Source organism: Xiphophorus maculatus, chromosome 2 (genome assembly GCF_002775205.1).
Source record: "Xiphophorus maculatus strain JP 163 A chromosome 2, X_maculatus-5.0-male, whole genome shotgun sequence".
NCBI lineage: Eukaryota > Metazoa > Chordata > Actinopteri > Cyprinodontiformes > Poeciliidae > Xiphophorus > Xiphophorus maculatus.
Window position 1 is genome coordinate 11,560,396 of NC_036444.1, and position 22,025 is coordinate 11,582,420.

Sequence of the window (22,025 nt, forward strand, 5' to 3'; positions counted from 1 at the left end):
TAACAAATACTTTTGCAGCAAAACACAGATTCCTATTAGTCTCATTAATGTAACTTCCTCTAAAAACCTTTGCAAGCCTTTACAGGTGAAACATTTCTATTATCTGAATTGGGTCGTTCCTCAATGTGAGATGCAGAATATTAGGGACAAATTGATCAGCAAACAGCAAATGAATTTGAAAAGGAAACAAAAATAATGGTCAGAATTTTGTTTATTTGAAAATTACAAAATGAAGTGAACCTGAGATTATGCAGCCCATTGTACATACAGTCAGACATTGCACATTTCAATCTGTATAGAAAACAAGTGCTTTTATTAATGTTAACACTTTTGAATATTTATAGAAAATGCCTCACAAAAGTGAAGCCATAAGTAAGAAAAATATCTGTAGTGTAAGTACTCAGTGCTAGTTATATAAACACATTTATCATCAGCCAATAGGTTTACATCTTTGGACAAAACACCCATATTTATTTCAGATATATTTTGGGGTCAACAAAGAGGCAGCAGAGTGAGCCTTTGTGCATCCGAGTCGACATGAATCTGGTACCAATAGTTGCAGCATCACAAAGCGCTGCCATGAATGATCTTGGGGCATTTTTCTGGCTGGATGCAGTAGTTGTTATGGAGAACCAGACCAGCAGGACACTGGCAGCCTGGGACGCAGGGCTTGAAGCAGTGGCTCTCTATCACTCCCAGTGGTACGTCAGCATTAAAGCATGTTACGGGACAAGGTGGGCCGCACTCGTCAAACACAAAGCCCCGCTCCACAGGACAGCCCACAGCTGGTGAAGAAAGAGGGAAAGAAACAAAATAATGACAAACAGGGAATAATGTGATGTCTGTTGTTTTAAGGGATCGACGTGTCTACCGTATCTTATGGACACCTAATTTATTGATTTGCAGTCAAACAGTGAATGTCTAAAGGCCCTGAAAGCTGTCCCAAATCATTTTTATGACTTAGTAAGAATGATTAAAAGATTACATTTTACTCACCACAGAGTGATGTGCTCCTCCACTGCAGGATGACTCCTGCTTCTCTGCACTGGCTGGCGTAGGCCTCCAGTGCGTCACACAGACACTCGTCAGTATTGGCCCCACACGCACAGAGGTCATAGACGCAGGCGGCATACCACGGTTCAGGTGGAACGACACGGTGACAGGGCTTGAAGACTGTAGACCTGAGAACTTTACAGCGGGTGTTGGCCCCTTTCCTGGCCTGGTATCCAGCACTCTTACAGGGATCGACATCTTCTCCGGGTCGACAGGATGAAAGTGAATGCTTTCCATTTGTCATCTTAAATGAGAGGTTTTAGATGCAAGTTAGACAACCTGCTTTTATATGACAGTCTTTTGTTGGCTTTATATGTTGATTCAGTCTATTAAACATACTCTCCAACTGTTGCCAAAGTCAGACTCTGAGGTGGTGAGTTTGCCGGTGGACATTTGGAGGTCATCCTGGGGATACTTGTTGAAATTTCCACAAAGACCACAGGTGCTTTCCTTGTAGGAGCCTGGCACGCTCACTTCCAGGTGTGAACGTGGACTCCACAGCACCTGGAAGAACCAACAGATGTGTAACTGTGTCCTTTTATTGAACATTTACAGAAGATTTGAGGTACAACTGTACCTTTAATCCAATGTTAGTGTTGAGGAGGACGGTGTTGGCTTGCCGCTCTATAAAGATATATGGCTCTCTTAAAAAAGGCAAAGTCACAACCTCTTCATTCACCTGAAGAACAGAAGCACAGTTGAGTGAACATGTTTCACAAAAGTTTTCAACTTTCAGCTGTTTGAAGACACAAACCTTCACAACAAATTCTTGGAGCAACTGCACAGCAACATCACTTATAAAGACGGTCACCTCCTTAGTCCAGGACACGCCTTTACGCCCACGATCATCATTTGTAACATGAACACTGCACAAAAGAGAATGAGTCACTGATATTCTATTAATTCTCTTAATATATTTCTGATTCTGCTCATTTTGCCCAGCCTGTTAGTATGAGTGCATCCGTGTCTCTGAAGGTTTGTCATATTTTCATTTAATTCTCAAAAAGTGCATGCTGCTCTTTGTGGGATATTCAAGGCTTGGGATGTAGGTCTATGAATAAAAAACTCATCATCCTCTCACCTGAAGTCTTCATCTTTACAATCCTTCGTCAGGATATACGTGCATGTGCCCTGGAAGTGAAACATACGTCCATCGAAGGTGCGGTAGTGAGGGTCACCAAAGGCGATGCAGGTAGCTGGACGAGGAAGGCAGTGTGGACAACACAAACCTGGAATTACTGCAGGCATCTCATCCTGTCAGCAAACAGATAGATTGGGTTTCACCAGTGATCAAACACTTTAACAGGAAAGGAAAGCATCAAAAGTGTGCAAAACACTCTCTTCTTGAAACACTCTTCTTGTAATTTTAAGGCGACTTTCAATGTGCTTCTATTTGATGTACACATCAAATGGAAGTGATGTGTATATTGTCTCAATTTATATTTGAGACAATATAAATTGTAACATATTGCATGCTATGTATAAAGTTTAAGTGAATATAAAGAAACAAGTTAGGAGCTACTTTATTTAAAACATAAAATTGAGTAAAATGGTCTTTGTTGACAGAAATCAATTCATTTTGATGAGAAACCATGTTTTACATTTTTTTAATTGATTGAAATGTGACTCATTTGTGTGTCTTTGAGCTGCTAACATTACATCATTTCTACTTAGAAATATTTAAAAAAATATATGCAGTTTGTTTTATCAGTACAACTGCACAAACTGACAGATTGGCAGGTCAGGGTGGCAACAAGATGGATAGCGGATTCAGTTACATTTTTGTTTTTGATTCCTTGAAAAACACATCCAAGTTAAAGCATTCAAAAGGATTTCAGGAACACAGAACCATGCAAACTGTTAACAAAATTATCAGATTTTGCAAAAGAGGTCTAACGGCAACATTTGTGGCAGAATTGGATACTATATATATATTCTGGCTGGGTACAACTGTACTCACTGCTGCACAGGTGAGAGGAGGACAGCGTTCACTCCGACAGTGGACGTCTCCAGACACACACATGCAGTTGGTGCATTCATCCACCTGCCAATGTTCATCAGAGTAATACTGGGTTCCTTGATACAAACAAGACTCCCTTGAATCTGTAGCATAAGCACACATAAAAAAAGATTTCACAAACATTCACACAAAAGACTAAAATGAGACATTCAGCATGCAGTGCAGCAGCAGCCTTTTTTGTTTGCTCCCTCAGACACCTTGGCATTCGTCGCAGCATTTTCCTGGGAGCTTTACTTGTGTCTGTCCATTCACACAAACTACAGGAGGACACTCTTCAGTGCTGCACTCAACATGGCCCAACTGGCAATACATGTAAAAAGAACAAGGTATCTGGGTCATTACAATAATCATTACAATTATCAGATCAGCACATATGAGCTCTATGAAAACTTAGATACATTGTAAGAAGAAAAAAAGAGAAAATATGCCAATGTTGTTTTCCCGTGTTATAGATCTATACATGGTTGTACTACATTTTTTTCTGTTAAATTTATGCTCTGAAATTCAAGAAGGAACCAACATTAAAGTTGCTCAATGATTCAATGATTTCTTAGTAGAACCACCATTCTGAAAATTTTCTTGTATCAATTATTGTCTTGATGTGCTCTGCCGCCGATTATATTTCTATGCAGATGTTAGCATACAGCGAGAAGTTTAAGTGCTGTGTCTGACTTACATTGCAAACACATGAGATACAATCGTTATCACAGTCTTTCCAGCTGGCGCCATTAGCGAAGCGCTTATCCTGACCCTCAATCAAGCATTCTGCAGAAAAAAAACAAGATACAGAATTATTTGATACCTGAAAGATATTACAAATACATACATTTTGTGTTCAACTATAATGCGTGCTTGATGTGATCAGTTTATAACACGAGCTCTCACCATTGCACACAGGGCAGCAGGAATCTGGGGGAGTGAAATGTTCATCACTAGGGCAACTTAGTGTTGGACATGTTTGCTGCAGGCATGTCCACGTCAGGTCCTGCACAGAAAAAGTGTCAGTTCAATACCTTTGACTGTGACAAATACTTGTTTTAAAAAATCTTTTTTAATTACTCTGATATTACTCTGATATACTCCCTCTTCAAGGTTACAAGAAAATGTCACATTATATTCTACTGTAAGTTCAAGCAGCTTGCAGTAACTTGCAAAAATATTCACTAATGTGGAATGTTTTCCCATGGTGTCACATTACAACATCAAACTTAAATGTATTTTATTGGGATTTTATTTGTAAGATCAACATAATTATGAAACATACAAATTCCAAAGTTGTTTTTTAAAAAATAAAGTTTGAAATAAAGCTTGGTGTACTGGGTGAATTGACACTAAATATGAAGCCTCGGCGCAAATTCAAACTGGAAGACTCTTTTATCTCCACCGGGACCCGTTAATTGAAGCGACCTGCCCACAACCGTCGACCTATCAACGCCGGACCAAGCCACGTCACGTCCAATCATCGACCAAGTCCCAGCTGATAAGGACCTTCATTCATGGTGTCATTTGCTCTCCAGCCGAGCTCAACCCACCACCACCCCTTCTCCTCCATTTGCCCGGTCCTGAGGCCCGCACCCTTCTTCAAACTCCACCACCAGTGCCGGGCCCTGGGGGATGACGTTCCTAACAGCATCGGGAATGCTCATCTGAAGCCTATCGCTAACGCTGCGATAACAGTTATCCCCAGCCGGGGCCCGAGCGCCAAAGACTTTAAATTCTGTTTGTCAATAAACTCTTCTAATTGTCTTCTTATCTCCGTCTGAGTCTCTCCAGATTGAAATGATGTCACACTGCAGTTTTGTAAATATTGTAAGTAACTATGTTAATGTTGGTAAAAGAAAAGTCTATGTGTGAACTGTTACTGGGAGATCTTGAAATAAGTTTTGACAGCTAACATTACTTGTGAAAGATAAAATCACACATCTCTGTGATATAAATCAGCTCAATATGCTTGTAAATAGCTATTTTTTAGCATGTAGTAACTGAGTAAGAAATAAAAGACATAAGTCAGCAAAGCAAGATTAATATTCATATAACATTCTGCTCTTGCTTAGTATATCAGTCATAAAATAAAATCAAAATTACTTTTTTGGATGGAAATGAGATTGTCAGACTTGGTAAGATATTTGCAGTGCATAAGTCACCTAATCTGTAAACATAGTATACTTGTGTTTGCAATTTCACAATGAATAGAACCAAGGACAACACAACAGGCAAGGGATGAAATTGTGAATAGGTTTACAAAGAGTTGGGTTTCAAAACAGCATCTCAAGTTTCGGACATCTGAAAGAGCACTGCAGTCGTTCTACTGAAAATAGGAAGAGAATGTCAGAACTCCAACATTTTGCCATAGATGGCTACCATCCTAATCTGTATTAATCAGAGAAGCAGCAAAGAGGCAAAAGGTAACTCTGGTTGAGATGTGGAGATCTACAGAATTAGGGAGAATTTGTTCACAGGGAAAAGTGGTGCCTCATTGTAGTTGGAAAATGAAAAGAAATTCTGTTTGCTGCTATGGACACAGCCAACAGAAAAGTATGCTCTGGTCAGACGAGTCCAAAGCTGAACTAGCTGCCCAGCAAAGAAAACATGATCTGGGATGGAAAAACAATAAAGCACATCAGCCTGATCCTCCCTCCTCTAGTGAAACATAATTGTGGTGGCATTGTGCTGTCGGGATGCTTATCTTCAGTAGGGACAGAGAAACTGGATTCAAATGCTTCCACACTTTGCAGATTTTTCACTTCACAATTTGATGTTACTTTGTGTTGATTTGTCATAAAGACATCAATTAAATAAACTCCATGGTTGTCACATAAAAAATGTGTAGCACTGTGTACTTTTATCTCCATATTGTACCTGTAACACAGCAGACTAAAGTGCTGCAGCTATATTACCTGGCACTGGCAGGTAAAGCAGGGGTCATCTGTTGCTAGCACCTCATTGCCAATCAGTCTGCTTGTACAATTAGTGAGAGGCTCTAAGCACAAAAAAAACATGTCAGAAGCACTGATCAACAGTGAAATAACAGTTTCTTATACAAAATCTTAGTGCTTACGTGCGCAGACAGGACAGCAGGAATCTGGTCCTGGAAATAAAATGTTGCTCTTGGGACAGTCTACTAGGCTGGGACACTGCTTCCTGTAACACTTCAGGTGTTGCTGTCCATCAGGCATCACCTAAGGACAAAATAGATTGAATCACAACTAGATGGATGGATGGATATGATTATAACTTCAACATCCCCAAATAATTTCCTACCTCACATGTGCAGATCTGACAGGGATCATTGGCAGGATGGAAACTGTCCCCTGGACCGTACACTCTGCCCTCAAATATGCAATCTTCTCCCAAATGAACAAGACAACATTACCCCAAAAGATAAAACATGTGACAAACAAAGAAATCAAGTGAATTTGCTCACCAGCACACACTGGGCAGCACTCCCCAGGCACCGTCATGAAGTTGACACATGGCGATACGCAATGTACTTCAGAGCAGGTGGTCACTCCATCCACACACATACAAGTCATGCAGGGGGTGGAATCTGCAAACCAGCTGCTGCCCTCCGCATGCTGCTGTCCTCCATACATACAACCTGAAAAATAAAAATCTTAATAGCACAATTTCAAAATGTAATTTTAAAAATATACCACCTTCTGAGGCCTGCCAGGAAATGTTCTTAGACTTTTATGAAACTTGTGTTTTTGTTGTTGTTGTTTTTTTCTTCAGGAAATTAAGTCGCTGTTTACCAGACACTTTTATTTAGTTTCAGAAGGCAAACTTCTGAAACTAAATCAGGTACATTTTGGGAAAGTACCTGGTAAACTCCTAGAAAGCATCTTCTAATTTCAATTAAAGTCCCAAGTTCGATCTGAGAAGGCACCTGATAAATTCTGAGTAATTTTAAGACACTGTAAAATACCTGGTAAGTTGTGGAAAGTACTTAAGAAGTTCCAGAAAGTAACTTCAAAGGTCCAGAAAATACCAGTTAGATTATGAAAAATGACTGGGTGATTTCTAGAAACAACCACAGAACTTGCAGGGAAGTAAGTGCTTGGTTAGGAAAAGTATCTAATTAGAATCAGAAAATTACCTGGTAAATTCTAGAAAACTAACCTCTAAGCTTTGCAAAAGCCTGGACTTTATTCAGAAATTTCACAAAAACTCTTTCTGACTTACAACACCAATTATCTTTATGATTTACACTGATTTGTTTACCTCTACAGTGGGGACAGCAGGAACCTGGATCTGTCACCAGGTGAGGACAAGACAGCTTGGGACACTCCAGAGGTGCACACTGAACCTCACCTTTCTGCAAGATTAAGACAGAATAGTATTTAAAGGAAATGACATTGACTTACAAGGAAGATAAAGAATTAGAAGCCAAACTCAAAGTAGAAACCTTGCAGGTACAGGTGGAGCAATGATTTGTACTCAGGGCCCATATCTGTCCATCAGTATACTTGTGTCCATTCAGCTCACACACTGAGATTACAAACATAGAGGAGACAAAGACATAAGGACCAGAGAGGAGCCTGATCAAAGAAGCTTTAGGATTTACAATTCACTTCCTAACGAGTATTAAAATTGACTTATTAAATACTTAGGGAATTAACATAAACTTCTGGCTTTGAAGTGAGCTTTTACAAATAATCTGTATCATCATTCTGGCAAACAGCATATAGAAAAAATAGTCTTCTCTTATGGCCAATATGGCATTTCTACATAGTAGTCTTAATTTAGTAAAGCCAATCACACAATCAGGACACAACTGACTGATGTCCTTTATGTAGCTTAAATCTGCCTTGACAAATCTAGGCATCCATCTCCTCCATATGGAATGCCTAGAATGCCAAAAACAAAACACATAAAATGACATTGCGGGTAGTAAGTCATTACATTTGAATATCCTCCTCCCAGAATTTCACACTTCCAGGCGATCAGTATGTATATTGTATACTCATGAAGGCATGATTGAAAATTCACAGATAAACTCCTTGCACTTTGAGACTGAACACAGTCAGTAGTACAATTTGGGATAGCTACCAAGTTTGCAACTGTTTTTATTCAAGCAAACCTTTTAAAGTTCAGGCCCTCGGTGTTGGTCTATCTAGTACATAAAAGCATATTGGTAACACTTCATTTGACGGGTTGTGAATAAGACTGACATGACACCGTCATAAACATGACATAACACCTGCCATGAACATAAGTAAGTCTTCATGAATATTTATGACTGCTGTCATAATGTGTCATTTGGTAAATCATGACACTTTTAATACAAAGTTGACATTATTCAAAATGTCTTTGTTATGACAACTTGTCATTAACCAAGAAATCATGATCTGACATAAATTTGTCGTAAAAGTATTACTGATTAACCTTTAGCTTTAATACATAAAGCTACATCATTTTTAAAGTTTAATCAGTAATATTTTTATAACAAATTTATGTCAGATTTATTAAATACATAAAAGTATTTGATTGAAATGTAGGAACATTTAAAAAATCCAGACTTATGAAACCATAAACAAGACATCCTAACTTCTCAAGTTTTCTCTAGGAAATTGCAAGTTTCTCACCTGATGCCATAGATTTGGTGATTTATTTCCAGGTCGAAAAGCTATACAGAAATAACTCAGTGTGTTTTGTTTCTAAAAACATGCCCAAAATCACCTGTGCACTCCGGGCAGCACTGTCCTGGCTCAGTAACGGGCTGATCGCATGCTGTCGGTGGACAGACGACCGGAACACAAGAAACTGTTCCTCTGACACAAGTGCAGCGCTCACAGGGACTGGACACGGATGCGAAGGTGTGGCCTTGAGTGTGCACAACACCCTCATAGAAGCAGTCATCACAAATAGGACAGCAAGTATCAGAGGGTATGGGATTTAAGCAGTGAACTGGACATGGTCTTCTCTGACAGGTCACCACTTCATTCTGATCAGAAAAAAGGACAAAAGAGGAAGGTGACAAAAAGAGGAATTTGTTAAATAAAATAGATGGTTTGATTGTTTTATGCAGAAAATGTCAGACTGACCAGACAGGTGCATGTCGAGCAGGGATCAGATGGTGATGTGAAGGTGGAGCCGGACTCGTGCTCTGCACCCTGATGGAAACACCTCCCTGTGCAGACAGGACAGCACTCCCCTGGAGGCATCACTGGGTTTCTGCAAGCGGTGCTTGGACAAGATGTTTGAGCACACACCACACCACCATTCTGTACAAATTAATAAAGAATAGTACATACATTAAAATTTTGAAATGGTGCCTGAAGTGGTACCGTTTCTTTGTTGTAAGGTAACTGAGAATTTAGCTCTATAAATATCAACAAAACATTTAACATTTAACAAAACAAAATTTATGGTCATGTAGTTGAAGAGCGTCAAGAAAAAGCCTCCCCACTTGGAGTCTTTGTTTCAGGTTGGCTCAATCACAGCCGTTCTATTACATTTCCAATATAATCACAATTACTAGTTCAGCTCATTAGTTAGATACATTCACTAATACTTCTTCATCCTGTAAAAGATAAGAAGAAATGGATGATGAAGATGTATAGAGAATGACTAATAAAGTAGTGATGTGAATGATGCATCATGCAAGCAATTTTAGTAGTTTATTAAATAAAGTGAAAATGGTTGAAACATGGTCAAAATGATGCAATTGCTCTTTATCTGAATTCCACCAAAAGCCCAATTTAAAATGTACAGACAGGTAAAGTATATGCCTGTATGACAGTACCAGACAGAAGCAGCTCTGACAGTGGTCTTCAGGGTGTGGGAATTGCTCTCCATTGTAGCAGCCCCGCCCATTGAAGTTACATCCATCACACACTCTACATGCACAACCATCCAGAGCTGGGTGTGCACATGGTGCAGAAGGGCATCTTCGGGCCGTGCACACCACCTCTCCTCTCTGCAAAAACAAAACACATAAAAAGAGCCCTGAAGAGTTTAGCATCAGTCGAACAGATAACATTCTCTCACTCACTGAGCATGTGCAGTCCTGGCACTTCTGTTCTCCCCCAGGGAAGACCTGGCCATCAGCATATGTAACACCCTGGAAATGACAACCTACACACACACGTGGTGATGCTTCAGTCAGTCACTGAGCCATGCTACATAACATGAGCATAGAGTTTTTATAAGATGGTTACCATCACAGAAGGGGCATCCGCATGGGCTGGTGACAGGATGAGGACAGGAAGCTCCTGGACATGGTTTCCTTGAACATCTCACTGAACCACTCTTTAGGTTGAAAGAAAAAAAACCCTTATTAATAAGAAATAAAAAACAACACAATTTTCTTTTAGCGAGGTTGGTACCTGGCATGCACATTCAGAGCAAGGGTTTCCTGGATCAGGAATGGACTGTCCATTGACAAGGACCACGCCGTTATAGAAGCATCCTGACAAATAAAAGCATGCAGACTTGGTCACATTTATTACCAAGAGAACAGATGTAGAATTAAAAATAGGTGAGCTTGGAGGAAAAAACACACTTTCACATTCTCCGCAGCATTGCCCAGGTGGTTTGTAAGGGTGGCTGCAATCTCCATAACAAGGTAACTTAGTGCAGGTGATGTCTCCTCCATAACAGTAACACACACCACAGGGGTCTTGGCCATCAGCAAACTCAGTGCCATCAGGATATTCTTTATCACGAAATGTGCATCCTGCAAGAAGAAAATTGAGATGTTGCTCCAAAAGCTGCTCTTTCTGCAGAGTGTCACTGCTGTTAGAGGTTTTATTATCTTACCATCACAGGACCTGCAGCAGTCTGTCTCTACTGGGTGGTTGCAGTTGGATGGTGGACAGCGCTTTCTTTCACATTGCACAGAACCTTCGTGACAAACGCAGACAGCACACGAATCTGAGGGATCCTCCCAAGTCTCTCCATTGGCTCGCTCTCGACCCTGGTGCAAGCAGCCTTACCAGAAGGATGCCACAGATAAACAAATCTGACATAAACAGTGGTTTGTTTCTATCTTGCATCCCCAGGAGACGGTGAATGTGTACCTTCGCATGTCCGGCAGCAGTCCCGTGTAATGGGTTGAGAGCATGGAGCGGAAGGGCAGGGCTTACGGTGACAGCGAACTGTCCCATTGTTGCAGGCGCATGTTCGGCAGCTGTCAGCTGGGTGGTTGAAACGTTCTGTGTGTCTGAAGGACCTTTGCTCGAACAGGCAGTCCGATGGAGGATCTGAAGCAACATATATATATATAAACAAATAGCATAATCCTTCACACTTCATGTACTTAATGTGAATCACAGCATGCTAAGATGAGCCAAAAGAAAAGGAATTATGATAAAATTAAAATATATATTTGCTGTAAGGTAATAATGCATCTTGGTGTGAATGGCATTGTGCAAATGTTTTAAACCACTCAAAATGCTTTTTTTTAATGCAATTGCTCAGGAGCAACAGATTTTCTTGTTGCTCAAATGCATGAGAGGATGAAAAGTAGAAACATAACCATTCTTTCCCAGAGTGTAGAGGCTGTTGTAGGTCCTGAAATGCTTCTCTGAATCTGCTAGTTTGTCCTTAAAATTAATGTTTGACGGTTAAAGTAGACAGGTGATGATAATAACAACACATTCGCAACTCTGGTTATGTCACATTCTTACCAGGACACTGTGGGCAGCAGTCTCCATGGATCATATTAGGATTGGAGCATTGCAGTGGAGGACACCTCCTCATTAGACATTGGACATTTCCATTCTGACGCACAAGACAGATAGTTCAGTTCTAAGATCGGCTCTAAGTGAGAATTGTGTGTGTGTTAATTTTTACTATGCAGCTGCATGTCCTGCATTTGTCTGTTGGATGGGGAAAGTTTTGTCCATTGGGATACTCCTTCCCAGCGTAGCTGCAACCTAGAAAGTAGAAAGTAAGTGGATGAAATCTTATCTAGTCATATTTATTTTTTTTAATTTACTTTGAGAAAAAGAATGTAACTTTTTTTCTTACCATTGCAGTTATTCTGGCAGCACGTTCCAGGCAGAGGGGCGTTACATCGAGGATGGGGGCAGTGTGTTTGATGGCAGTCAATCCTCCCGCTCACACAGGTACACTCCTCACACTCACTCACAGGGTTAGGAAAAGCCTCTCCATTCACAAACACACGATTTTCAAAGGAGCAGTCTGGCAATTAACAACAAAGAAGATAATTCTGATAACTCAGGCATAGCTGCAGATCAAGTTATTTAACATTCACCACCATCTAAAATAAATACCTGGACATTTAGGACAACAGTCTCCAGGACGAGTGTAGGAATTGGTGCAGTTTAGTGGAGGACAGCCTTGTCGTTCACAGCGAACGCTCCCATGCTGAGGAGAAGATGGGAATTTGTCAGCAGGAATAAAGGAAGAAATTGTTCTGTTCTGTGGTTAAACACTAACCAAACAGGTACATATGTGGCAGGGCTGGTCAGGGGTTGTAAATCTCTGTCCGTTGCTGTAAATTCGATGGTTGAAAGTGCAGCTGTCACAAATTTCACAACAGGAACCTGAGACAAGGAGATGTTTGAAGGTTTAAAATTCATTATGAAACATTTTCACACATCCAAAGAAAACTGTCTCCAACATGCCAAGTCTTACCTGGGATCTTGCTGGGATGTAAACACTCAGTGGACAGGCACTGTATGCTTGAACATAATGTCTCCCCATTCACACAAGTGCAACTGGAACACGGACCCTCTGGTTGCCAAGTAGAGCCATCTTCATATTCTACCCCTTCCAGCACGCATGCTACAACACAGAGCAAGGAGCTCACTGATGAGTTGTAGCTCTGTGTGTGTGTGAGAGACTGTGTGGTTGTGTGAAATTACCTTTGCAGACTGGACAGCAAAGATGAGGATCAATGGTGGGATTAGAACACTGGACGGGAGGACATTTTTCTTCATAGCAAATTACGTTTCCGGTCTGGATCAAAAACCACATAAATTCCACATATCCTTTGTTTTATACAGTTTTATAGAGCATATTTATTTGTGGCAGCTCTTCTATACATATACTTAAGACGTTGAATAAACCAGCTTGGTAATTGCTGCAACCCCGAACATGTTTGAGAATGTATGGACTGTGTCTAAAAGCCAAGGCACTGCAAAGAAACCAACAGCTCTAAATGAACTATACAATAGCAATTTTTTTTAAGAAGATTGGTCAGGTATCTAGCTGAAAACATGTTGATTGCTAAATGTAAACTTCTGTAGAGAATTATATAAAGTTTATATAATATATACACAGAATATGCAAAATATGTATTTTATATTTTTAAGGGAATACAGATAAAGACAGTTTTAAAAGTCTATCATAAATGACGAATTTTGGCAAAAATTCTGAATTGTGTAATTTCTTCTGGTGCATGCTACACAGACTTGCCTTACACCTGCACTGCAGGCAGGGTCCACTCCCAGGGGGGACAAACAATTTTCCATCAGCATACACTCTCCTGTCAAACTCACACTCTGCAGAAACAAAACACAAACTCCTGGTTGTTTTTTTTCCTCAGGTTTAAACCAGATAAAGTGAGTGTTTACATATCTGCAGGAAAGACATAATATAACAGATTTTTTATTCTGACCTTTGCATATGGGACAGCACTCTCCCTTTCTCCTGACTGGATGACTGCAGTGTACTGCGGGACAAGAGGCCTCCATTCGTTCACAAGACACCTCACCTTCCTAAGAAGCAGATGAGAGATGGGATTAAATGTTACACATGTTGATGCATGCCGTCGCATATCTGTTATCTAAAAATGCATGACAGATTAAATTACAGCATTTATAAATAGGTTTTTGTTCACTTAAACTCATTAGAATATAAAATACTCTGCCAAATGTAATGATTTTAAAGCAAATTCTTTTGACTAAAGTGGAACAGCTCATATTTAATTTGGTTTTGTATGAACAGTAATCTTATCAAGAGTGTTTATATTAAAAGATGTTGAAAATTTACTCACATATCTATACAAAGAATTTGGCTCGAAAACAATTTGAAAATCTGTTAACTACCATAACACAAAACTGCAAGGATAAATTATTGGAAATAATTTCATGAGAAAAAAAAATTGGTCTTTGATCTCTACCTTTGATCTTTTTGTAGTTTGGAAACTATACTGCTGGAATATCATTGTTCTAGAGCATCAGTTCTTTCTCAAATCCAGTTTCATAAGTATCCCATAACAAAGAGAAAACATATTTCCACTTACAGAGCAGCGGCAAAGTAGGCAGGGATCAGTCAGGGATGAGAACTTCTGACCATTCACATAGACCTCTGATTCATATTCACACTGTTCACATCTACAAATCACACAACAGTCAGTTTTAGATATATGAATTTTAAAAAATGTGAGACGAATTGTTACAAACTATTTACCTGAACATTTGAAATCAATAAATGAGCTGACACAAATCAAATTTAAGTAATGTGCTTAAGTTTATGAATGCTTGTTACCGAGGGCAACAGTCACCAGGAGGATGCAAGGGGCTGTGACAAGTCAACGTAGGGCATTGAAGAGCTGAACACACTACATTTCCATTCTAGTAGAGAAAGGGAACATGTGTACTTTGTAGTCTTGCTCCTCATTCAATAGGAAGATATTAATGAAGTTTTTTGTTCATTAATACAAAAAAACTGTTCATTAATACAGATACCACATACCTCACATGTACACTCCTGACATCGGTCTCCAGTAGGAATTGCAGCTTTGTTAGGGAACTCAAGTCCATTCACACCACAACCTAAATGAAACACACACACAAATATAGCCCATCCTTTCTTAGATTACAGCTACAGGTTAAGAAAAAAAAACTCACCTTGACAAACTGGACAGCAGCTATTAGGAGGAGGAGCAGAAGGGTGATCACAAGGGGTGCTGCACTCCTCCCTCTCACAGTGAACATGACCTTCCTAATCCCAGAAGGAAACAGAATTACATAAGATAAAGACTGGAAGTAAGCTAACACCAAGCAGATAATTATTTTTCAACCTCACCAAACAGAAGCACAGATCACAGGGATTCTCTGCTGACCTCCATCTGGCTCCGTGGTCATGCCTGACACCAGAGTGGGTACAACCTGCAAAGACACACTTAAGGTTATGGTTCTTCTGGTTCCAAGCAATAAGTTTGTTAAAAATAATATGCAAATCCTGGGATTAGTGTTGTGTTTCATATAGAAAAATATTTTTAAATGTTTAATGTTGATTATTAGAAATTGTGTATTTAGTAAATGGCCTATATTGTGTAGTGTTTTATCAAGTTTGAGGACTCCAAAGTACTTTACACAACAATCTGTTACTGACCCACTTATACAAATATTCACACAATGAATTATGTACACAGCATAACTACACTATGTCAGTTTTATATTTAATTTTTTACATTTCCACATCTTCTTATGTTGAACTATAAATTTGAATATATATTCCTGGAGTTTTATGAGATAAACTATAATGCTACAGATGGATTTGTGATGTCTATTTCTTTAGAGAATCGGAGAATGGGATGAAACCTATTGACTCTTAAGCCAGTAAAGTATAACATATAATTCATGAAGCTAAAAGCTAATTGCTTTTACAGTATTTATTTTGTACCAAAGGTTTGTTTCAAACAAAACGAACTGTGATCAAATAAAAATCACATCATAATATAAACTAAAGTGTAGAATTTGTGTTGCTTTCTGTATCCATTTTATGCACAGTCACCTCTGCATTGTTGGCAACAGTCTCCAGGCACCGTCTCCTGCACTGTGCAGTCTACCGAGAGGCACGGCAGCGGAGAGCACTCCCTGTTACCTCCCTGGTACCAACAAGACATTTATAACAGACTGAGGTGGGCCAGTACATCATATTTGTATGATGCATTGACCCAAAAACAAAACAGACTCTATGAATCATTTTCTATGATGCATTTTTTTTTGTCAGTGCCAAGTGTGAAAGTCTTACCTTACATGTGCATGTCTGGCAGCCATCAAGAACCTCATAGGATACATTGTGAACTTTACTGTCTGTCTCACATCCTAAAGATGACATACACATTTAATGTTTGAGTGTCCATCTGAATATTCCAGCTGTTCGATTATGCAAAGGTAAAGAGTATAACTGCACAACTAGGCAAAATAATATAGCCGCCTGGCGCTTTGTCCTCATCTGCCTCCACAGATTTTGTTCACCTTATGTTCAAGCATACCAGAGGCAGGTTGTTAAGCTCTATTAGGACCATAAAGTTGCTAGAGGTGAAATGGGCCCAAGAAGACATTTCTAGAGGTTTCCTTATAAAAAGAGAAGACCATCGCTCTACTAAGGGTGCTGAGAAAATCTTGTGAAAAAAAAAAAATTGCAGCACATCAAAGCCCTCATCAAATGTCATTTTCACTCAGCTATGACATTTCAGCAGTTAATTACTTTAATGACAGCACTCCAGGGGACAGAAACAATGTGTTTGTTTATGTGAGCTGGCAAGAACCACAGAGTAAAGCATGGGCTACTGGGGCTACCTACTGTGCCAGTAGCCAAAAGACATTTCCTCGACAAACACATGCGTGAGATCAAAGTATGTGTGTGTGCGTGTATGTGTGTGCTATCTCTCAGTTTGGTGCCACTGACTCCTCTAACCTCCAAGAGAAGGCAATTTAGGAAAAAGATTAAGGGTGAGCGATAAAGACAGGCAGCCTGTTTAACTCTGTAGAGCAGTGATAATCTCCCATCCAGATCCACATAACCAGGAGAGCTAAAAAAGACTTTTATTCTGAACAACGAACATCATCAGGACTCCTACTGTATTCTAATTAATTGAGTCAAATTGTCTGGAAATTAAATTGTATATGCCCCATCGGTAAATGTGTAGGGATGCAATGCTGGATGATCTACAGTAAATAAACTGTCCTTTAACTTTTAAAGTTTAATTTTTCTAATCCATATCCTTAGAAGGAACATTGATTATGGAATATTCAAATAGTGTTTGAAGCATGTAAAGGATGCTTTAAGTTGTTTTTAATGTAAATATATATTTTAAAAGTTCAATTTAAACAGCTAATACAGTTTACTCAATAATAATTTACACTGTGCTTGTACATTTTGATGACATTGCAACAAAGTTCTATCTTCACTGTGCAATCAGTCTCTCAAAATAATCTTTTATTATCATGAACCAGTTCAATTTGACCTCATATCAGTGTTTCCGTCTCTCACATTTGTGTAGAATTTCACTGCGCTCACAAAAGCCCAGTTCAGGCACATTCTTCCGACAAAGCAGCAGTTTGTTATTCTGACAACCAGTCTGGGTCTAATAGTTAAACCATTTAATCGCTGAAGAACGTTGCTCTGTTGTTTTCAGATTTTCTCATTTTAAATTTAACTGTCATCTGGAGGTTTTTTTCAAACTCTTTATGTACGATTCTGATTTAAGCATAACATATTTCCAGTATGGACCTACAGTTGTGAGTGGCTCTGAGCAGTTCTGCTTCACCCCAGTTGACTCTGAATTAAACCCAGAGGAACATTGTTCTAACACTGTAAAATTGTTAATAGTAACCTTTATAACACACTGAAGTGGGCCAGTACATCACATAATATGTATGATGCATTGGCCCATAACAATTTGATTAGCAAGAGGATGACTTGAGTCACATGATTTTAAACCAAATCAACTATCCAGACTGAAATACTTGATTAAATACTGTGTTGGTGTGGGTGCTAACCAGTACAGTCAAGGCCATATACTTATATATAGGTATATAATTCACCAAGCTGTAAGGAATTGGATAGCTTTGGGGGGTGTTTGTGTTTAAGTGTCCTGGGTTTGGGGGGATAGACGCAATGAAACACGGTTTGGGGTTAAAAGAGCAACACAAAACATGAGTTTCCATTCTAACAGCGATATAACTATTTTAAAGAGCCAGTCCTCTACAACTCAACAGCAGTTTTAATCTGGACCACTATAATAAAAACTTCAATGTGCATCCTTGGCTGGAAGTGATAAATAATGCGATGAACAGATTTATATTACCTGCATCTCTTTTGCTTGTTTGGCATGTGACCTTTCCAGATGAACACAAACACACAGTGTTGGGGTCAACCTGCCAGCGCCGGCCCTCCTCCACTTCACGTCCCTCCCATACGCATTGTTGCCTCACGCACTCACATCCCTCCAGGTAGTTTACACGGGTTTGTAGATCTAGATTCTGGTACAGACCAAAAAAAGAAAATTGTATTAGCTTTAATACTTTTGAAAAAGTAAAATATTTTCGCTCCAATGATCACCTGAGCTTTGACCATATCCAGCATACGGGCCATCTCTTCTAGCTTGTTCTCCAGTACCCCTAGCCTGTCCACTCTCTGCTCCTGAGAGCCAGATTTTACCCCGCGAGGAAATCCTGGAGGCCCCAGAGCTGCAGCCCTCTGCTGCTGGTCTGCCTGGACGTCCCCGGGATAATGGTCGGTTTCCTCCCATGACCTGTTGTTCGTTTGATGTTTACTGGGTGAACCATCATGCTGGAGCATTTGTCTGGTGTCAGTTATGGAATTTGGACCATGTGTGTCTTTGTAATGAGACAGAGGCAGGTCATCTTGAAGAGGAAATGGGCCATGTGTGGGAGAAAAGGAAATCAAAACATTACTTTTTTTTTCTTTTTTTTGAAGAGTAGGACAACTCTGAACCCTAAACAAAAATTCTGGAGATCACAAAATGAAGACCCACACAGGAATAACAAACAGACTGGCCATGGAATTTTTTTGTTAAAAAGCTGGTGTAGCAATACAAGTATAGCAAATTAACAAGCTGAAATAGTGAGAGAGAAAAACATGCTATAAAAAACAATCAGGGGGATCCCACAGCAGCCAAAGGCAAACTACATACTAAATCCTGTCAGGAAACAGATTTACATTCAGGCTTTATTAAATTCTTCACCTGTAATGTTGTCACAGCTCCATGGACGTCTTACATAAGCTTCCAGTGATAATTCAGCTGTCTTCAGATGTCCCTGCATAGAAATAATGTTGTATTTTACAACTTTTCACATTGTGTCATGATCCCAAACAATGTGTTTTACTGATGAAGTGTGACGACAAGGAGCTATTGTTGGAAGAAAGCTATGAGAGTTTCACTATGTCAGGTAGGAAATACAACAGACACGGGGAGCTAGTCAGAGTTGGTCAGAAATGTAAGGAGAGTGACATGCAGGAAATTTCTAGAAGAAAACAGGCATGCAAAAACTCGAGATTTGTGAGGAGGTTCATCTAGCAGGACAGAGACACTAAAAATAAAGCCAAAGCTAGAACACCATTGTTTATATCAAAGTGCATCCATGTGTGTAATGGGCCAGACAAAGTTCAGACCTAAATCCAAGTAATATTCTTTACTTTGTGTTGGTGTGTAAACAGATGTGATGGACAAAAATTTGAAGGGAATATATTACTGAAAAGGTCTCTGCTCTTTGTGAATGAAACTCACAATAAATTTGCTCTCTGTTTTTCCCGGTGTGCTCCCAAGAGCAATGACAACATCATGCGGAATGTCCAAGTGGATCCTGTTTTCACTCTTTATTCCTATAACAATAGGTTTTTGGCAATCAGCATAAAATACCAATCTGTCCGGCTCCAGGCTCACAGCCAACTGCACCCATTCACCCCCACGGATGGGATTTTTTGGGGGAAAATAAAAGCGGGCAAGTGATACTCCAGCAGATTGGTAGTCCAAATGCAGAGAGTTATTGATAGTGGAGGAGATGATTTGGAGTATAGGTGAGGTTGCTGAGGAGAGAGAAAAGAGAGTAGCACTGGATCTTGGTGCCTGACGTCCAACCAAATGCACTCCAATACTGCCCCGAAAGTTGGAGTGCAGGAAGCTGGAGTATTCCTGAGGGAGGATCAGGTAAGCTGCTCTGTGACGTATTTTATACGTCACGCCGTTTGGACTCTGCAGTCTGGAAACACCACTTCTCTGCTGAGATATGTTTAGTGCTGCTAGAAGGTCAATTGCTACAAAATGAGAAAGGAGAGAAGAAAAAAACATGAATCTATACAGCATCAGGGCAGAATGACGACCGGTGGATTCTGGATCAGGATGTCAGTGAGCACTATGACAGTCTCATGTTTGCTTCATAGACATCAGCAGATAATCATGATGCTATCAGTCTGATCTGTGAGCTTGGAGGACAATAAACACCATATAAGAAAACATTTCTGTCCAAAGCTATTCCTATTTAATAAACAGGACCAACTGTGTTGGATGCAGATGAACATGTCTTGCACTTTACAAAACTCTGACTGTTGTCTTGTCAGCAGTCTATCCCTTAAGGGAAAAAAATCACAATTTGGTGAAATATCTATTCAAAATGGTCTCATTTGCCATTTAAATTTATAATAGACTAAATTCTAATCAGTAAAATTTATAGAATTACCTAAATACATGCATCCATCTGTTTGCAATCAATCTATGAAGACACATTTCACCTTTTGAATTGAATTATTGAAATAAATTAAGCCACTAAGATAGAAATGTGAACCTGTGCACTGACAGCAGTCTGTCACATACTGCAGTGGACATAATGATATATCTCAATACTGCGTGTCTTATAAAATATTACTGGCTCAATAGGAGATGTTGACCTTTACATCTATATTACAAGTAATGGCTTGGATGCAACTCGTGATGCATTTTACAAATTATCTCAATGATTTATTTCAGTATTACAGTGATCCGTTCTTTGGATGATTTTGCTTTGCATTGTCAATTAAATCAAACATTATAAAGATAATATACTTATGTGACTGCAACGGCTTTACTTATTTTCTTAGCGCGTGCTTTAAATTGCGTTAAATGCTCATCTAATATTAAAGTTTCACACGTATGCTGACTTAGATATAAAAACTCCGCTATTTGATTGCGACTCATGCAGCGCCTCCGTAATCTCACCATCTTCCCGGTTCGGGGCAGAGTGTCCACGCAAAAACATCACAAACATCCACAGCAAATGCAAGTTGAGCAGCGACAGCACCGTCCTCAGTTTGCTGCGCTCCATTCTTCGGGCCCAAGAGCATGGATCAAAACCCGACCAGTTCATATGAAGAGGCTGGCGCTCATTGTCCTTTTAGCCCGATCAGATGCCACAAAGTGCAAGCTGGCACTTCTCAGCGCTCCTCCGCGGCGGTCAGATCCTCTCCAGAGCGCGCGCGGAGGGAAACATGAAACATCTGGATACAGGCAGGGCGTCACTTCTCTGCCGTCTCACTCTGAATCCCCCTAGGGGCCTTTGTTTCACCATTTGCAGTAAATTGAAGCACATTAACAACTTTTTGTACATGTGTTCTTATAAAACGAAGGAAGGGGGTGAACATGTAGGCGTTTAGGTTAAAATATTCAGGTGCTTAATCTGTGGGAGGTCACTAAGTCCTTTTCTCTATGCGTCTCTCAAACAGGGATGTCTCTGAGTCTATTTTTTTCTTCCCTAGTTTTTTTTTCTTCTTCTTCTTCTTTGTTTTCCCTTATTTTTTTGCAGGAGGGGAAAACAACTTGAGTCTGTACCATTCAGTGGTGTTGATTTCCTATAAGACCCCAGTTCCGGAAATCAGCTAAAACCTGGTCTGGAGACTGGAGGGGAGCCATGCTGAAGAAGAATATGTTGAGTGAATGTGTGTACAGGCAGAGAAAAGACAGAGGGCGGAGATAAACACAGTCTGATCTCACTGCTTTAGAAATCAGTCCCCGAGTGCATCCCACTGTGCACCAAACCTCATCAGTCTCCACAACAATTCTCCCAGGCCTTCTTGATCATTAGAAGCCCTCAAGCAGCAACTCTTAGACTTTACTAGTAGAAATATGCCCATATATCTTGATTAAGTATTGTGTGAGGATAGTACTTTAAACACTGCCAGGTGTTTCCTTTTGGATTCCCAAAAGCAGAGGTTCTGTCATCGCTCTGTTGTCAGATTGTTTTCTCACAACATC

At 39.8% G+C, this 22,025-nt stretch overlaps 1 protein-coding gene across 1 annotated transcript; it reads right to left on the minus strand.

The window, feature by feature from the left end:
* Positions 1–194: 194 nt before the first annotated feature.
* kcp (kielin/chordin-like protein) lies at positions 195–21,501 on the minus strand. Its single transcript, XM_014469876.2, has 46 exons — positions 20,994–21,501; positions 19,530–20,056; positions 18,987–19,059; positions 18,341–18,645; positions 18,087–18,261; positions 16,025–16,098; positions 15,785–15,878; positions 15,074–15,156; positions 14,896–14,989; positions 14,741–14,820; positions 14,534–14,619; positions 14,289–14,379; positions 13,662–13,761; positions 13,460–13,545; positions 12,907–13,000; positions 12,677–12,826; positions 12,479–12,585; positions 12,313–12,406; positions 12,047–12,220; positions 11,870–11,952; positions 11,704–11,797; positions 11,095–11,277; positions 10,835–11,005; positions 10,578–10,751; positions 10,402–10,484; positions 10,234–10,324; positions 10,068–10,150; positions 9,819–9,992; positions 9,118–9,297; positions 8,753–9,017; positions 7,479–7,561; positions 7,295–7,388; positions 6,498–6,671; positions 6,335–6,417; positions 6,132–6,252; positions 5,971–6,053; positions 3,959–4,058; positions 3,750–3,838; positions 3,271–3,373; positions 3,014–3,156; positions 2,135–2,307; positions 1,808–1,919; positions 1,631–1,732; positions 1,393–1,557; positions 997–1,297; positions 195–785 (listed from the first exon to the last, which is right to left on the minus strand). The coding sequence occupies exons 1-46, from the start codon at positions 21,139–21,141 to the stop codon at positions 565–567; spliced, it is 6,363 nt and encodes a 2,120-aa protein (XP_014325362.2). The 5' UTR covers positions 21,142–21,501; the 3' UTR covers positions 195–564.
* Positions 21,502–22,025: the final 524 nt, after the last annotated feature.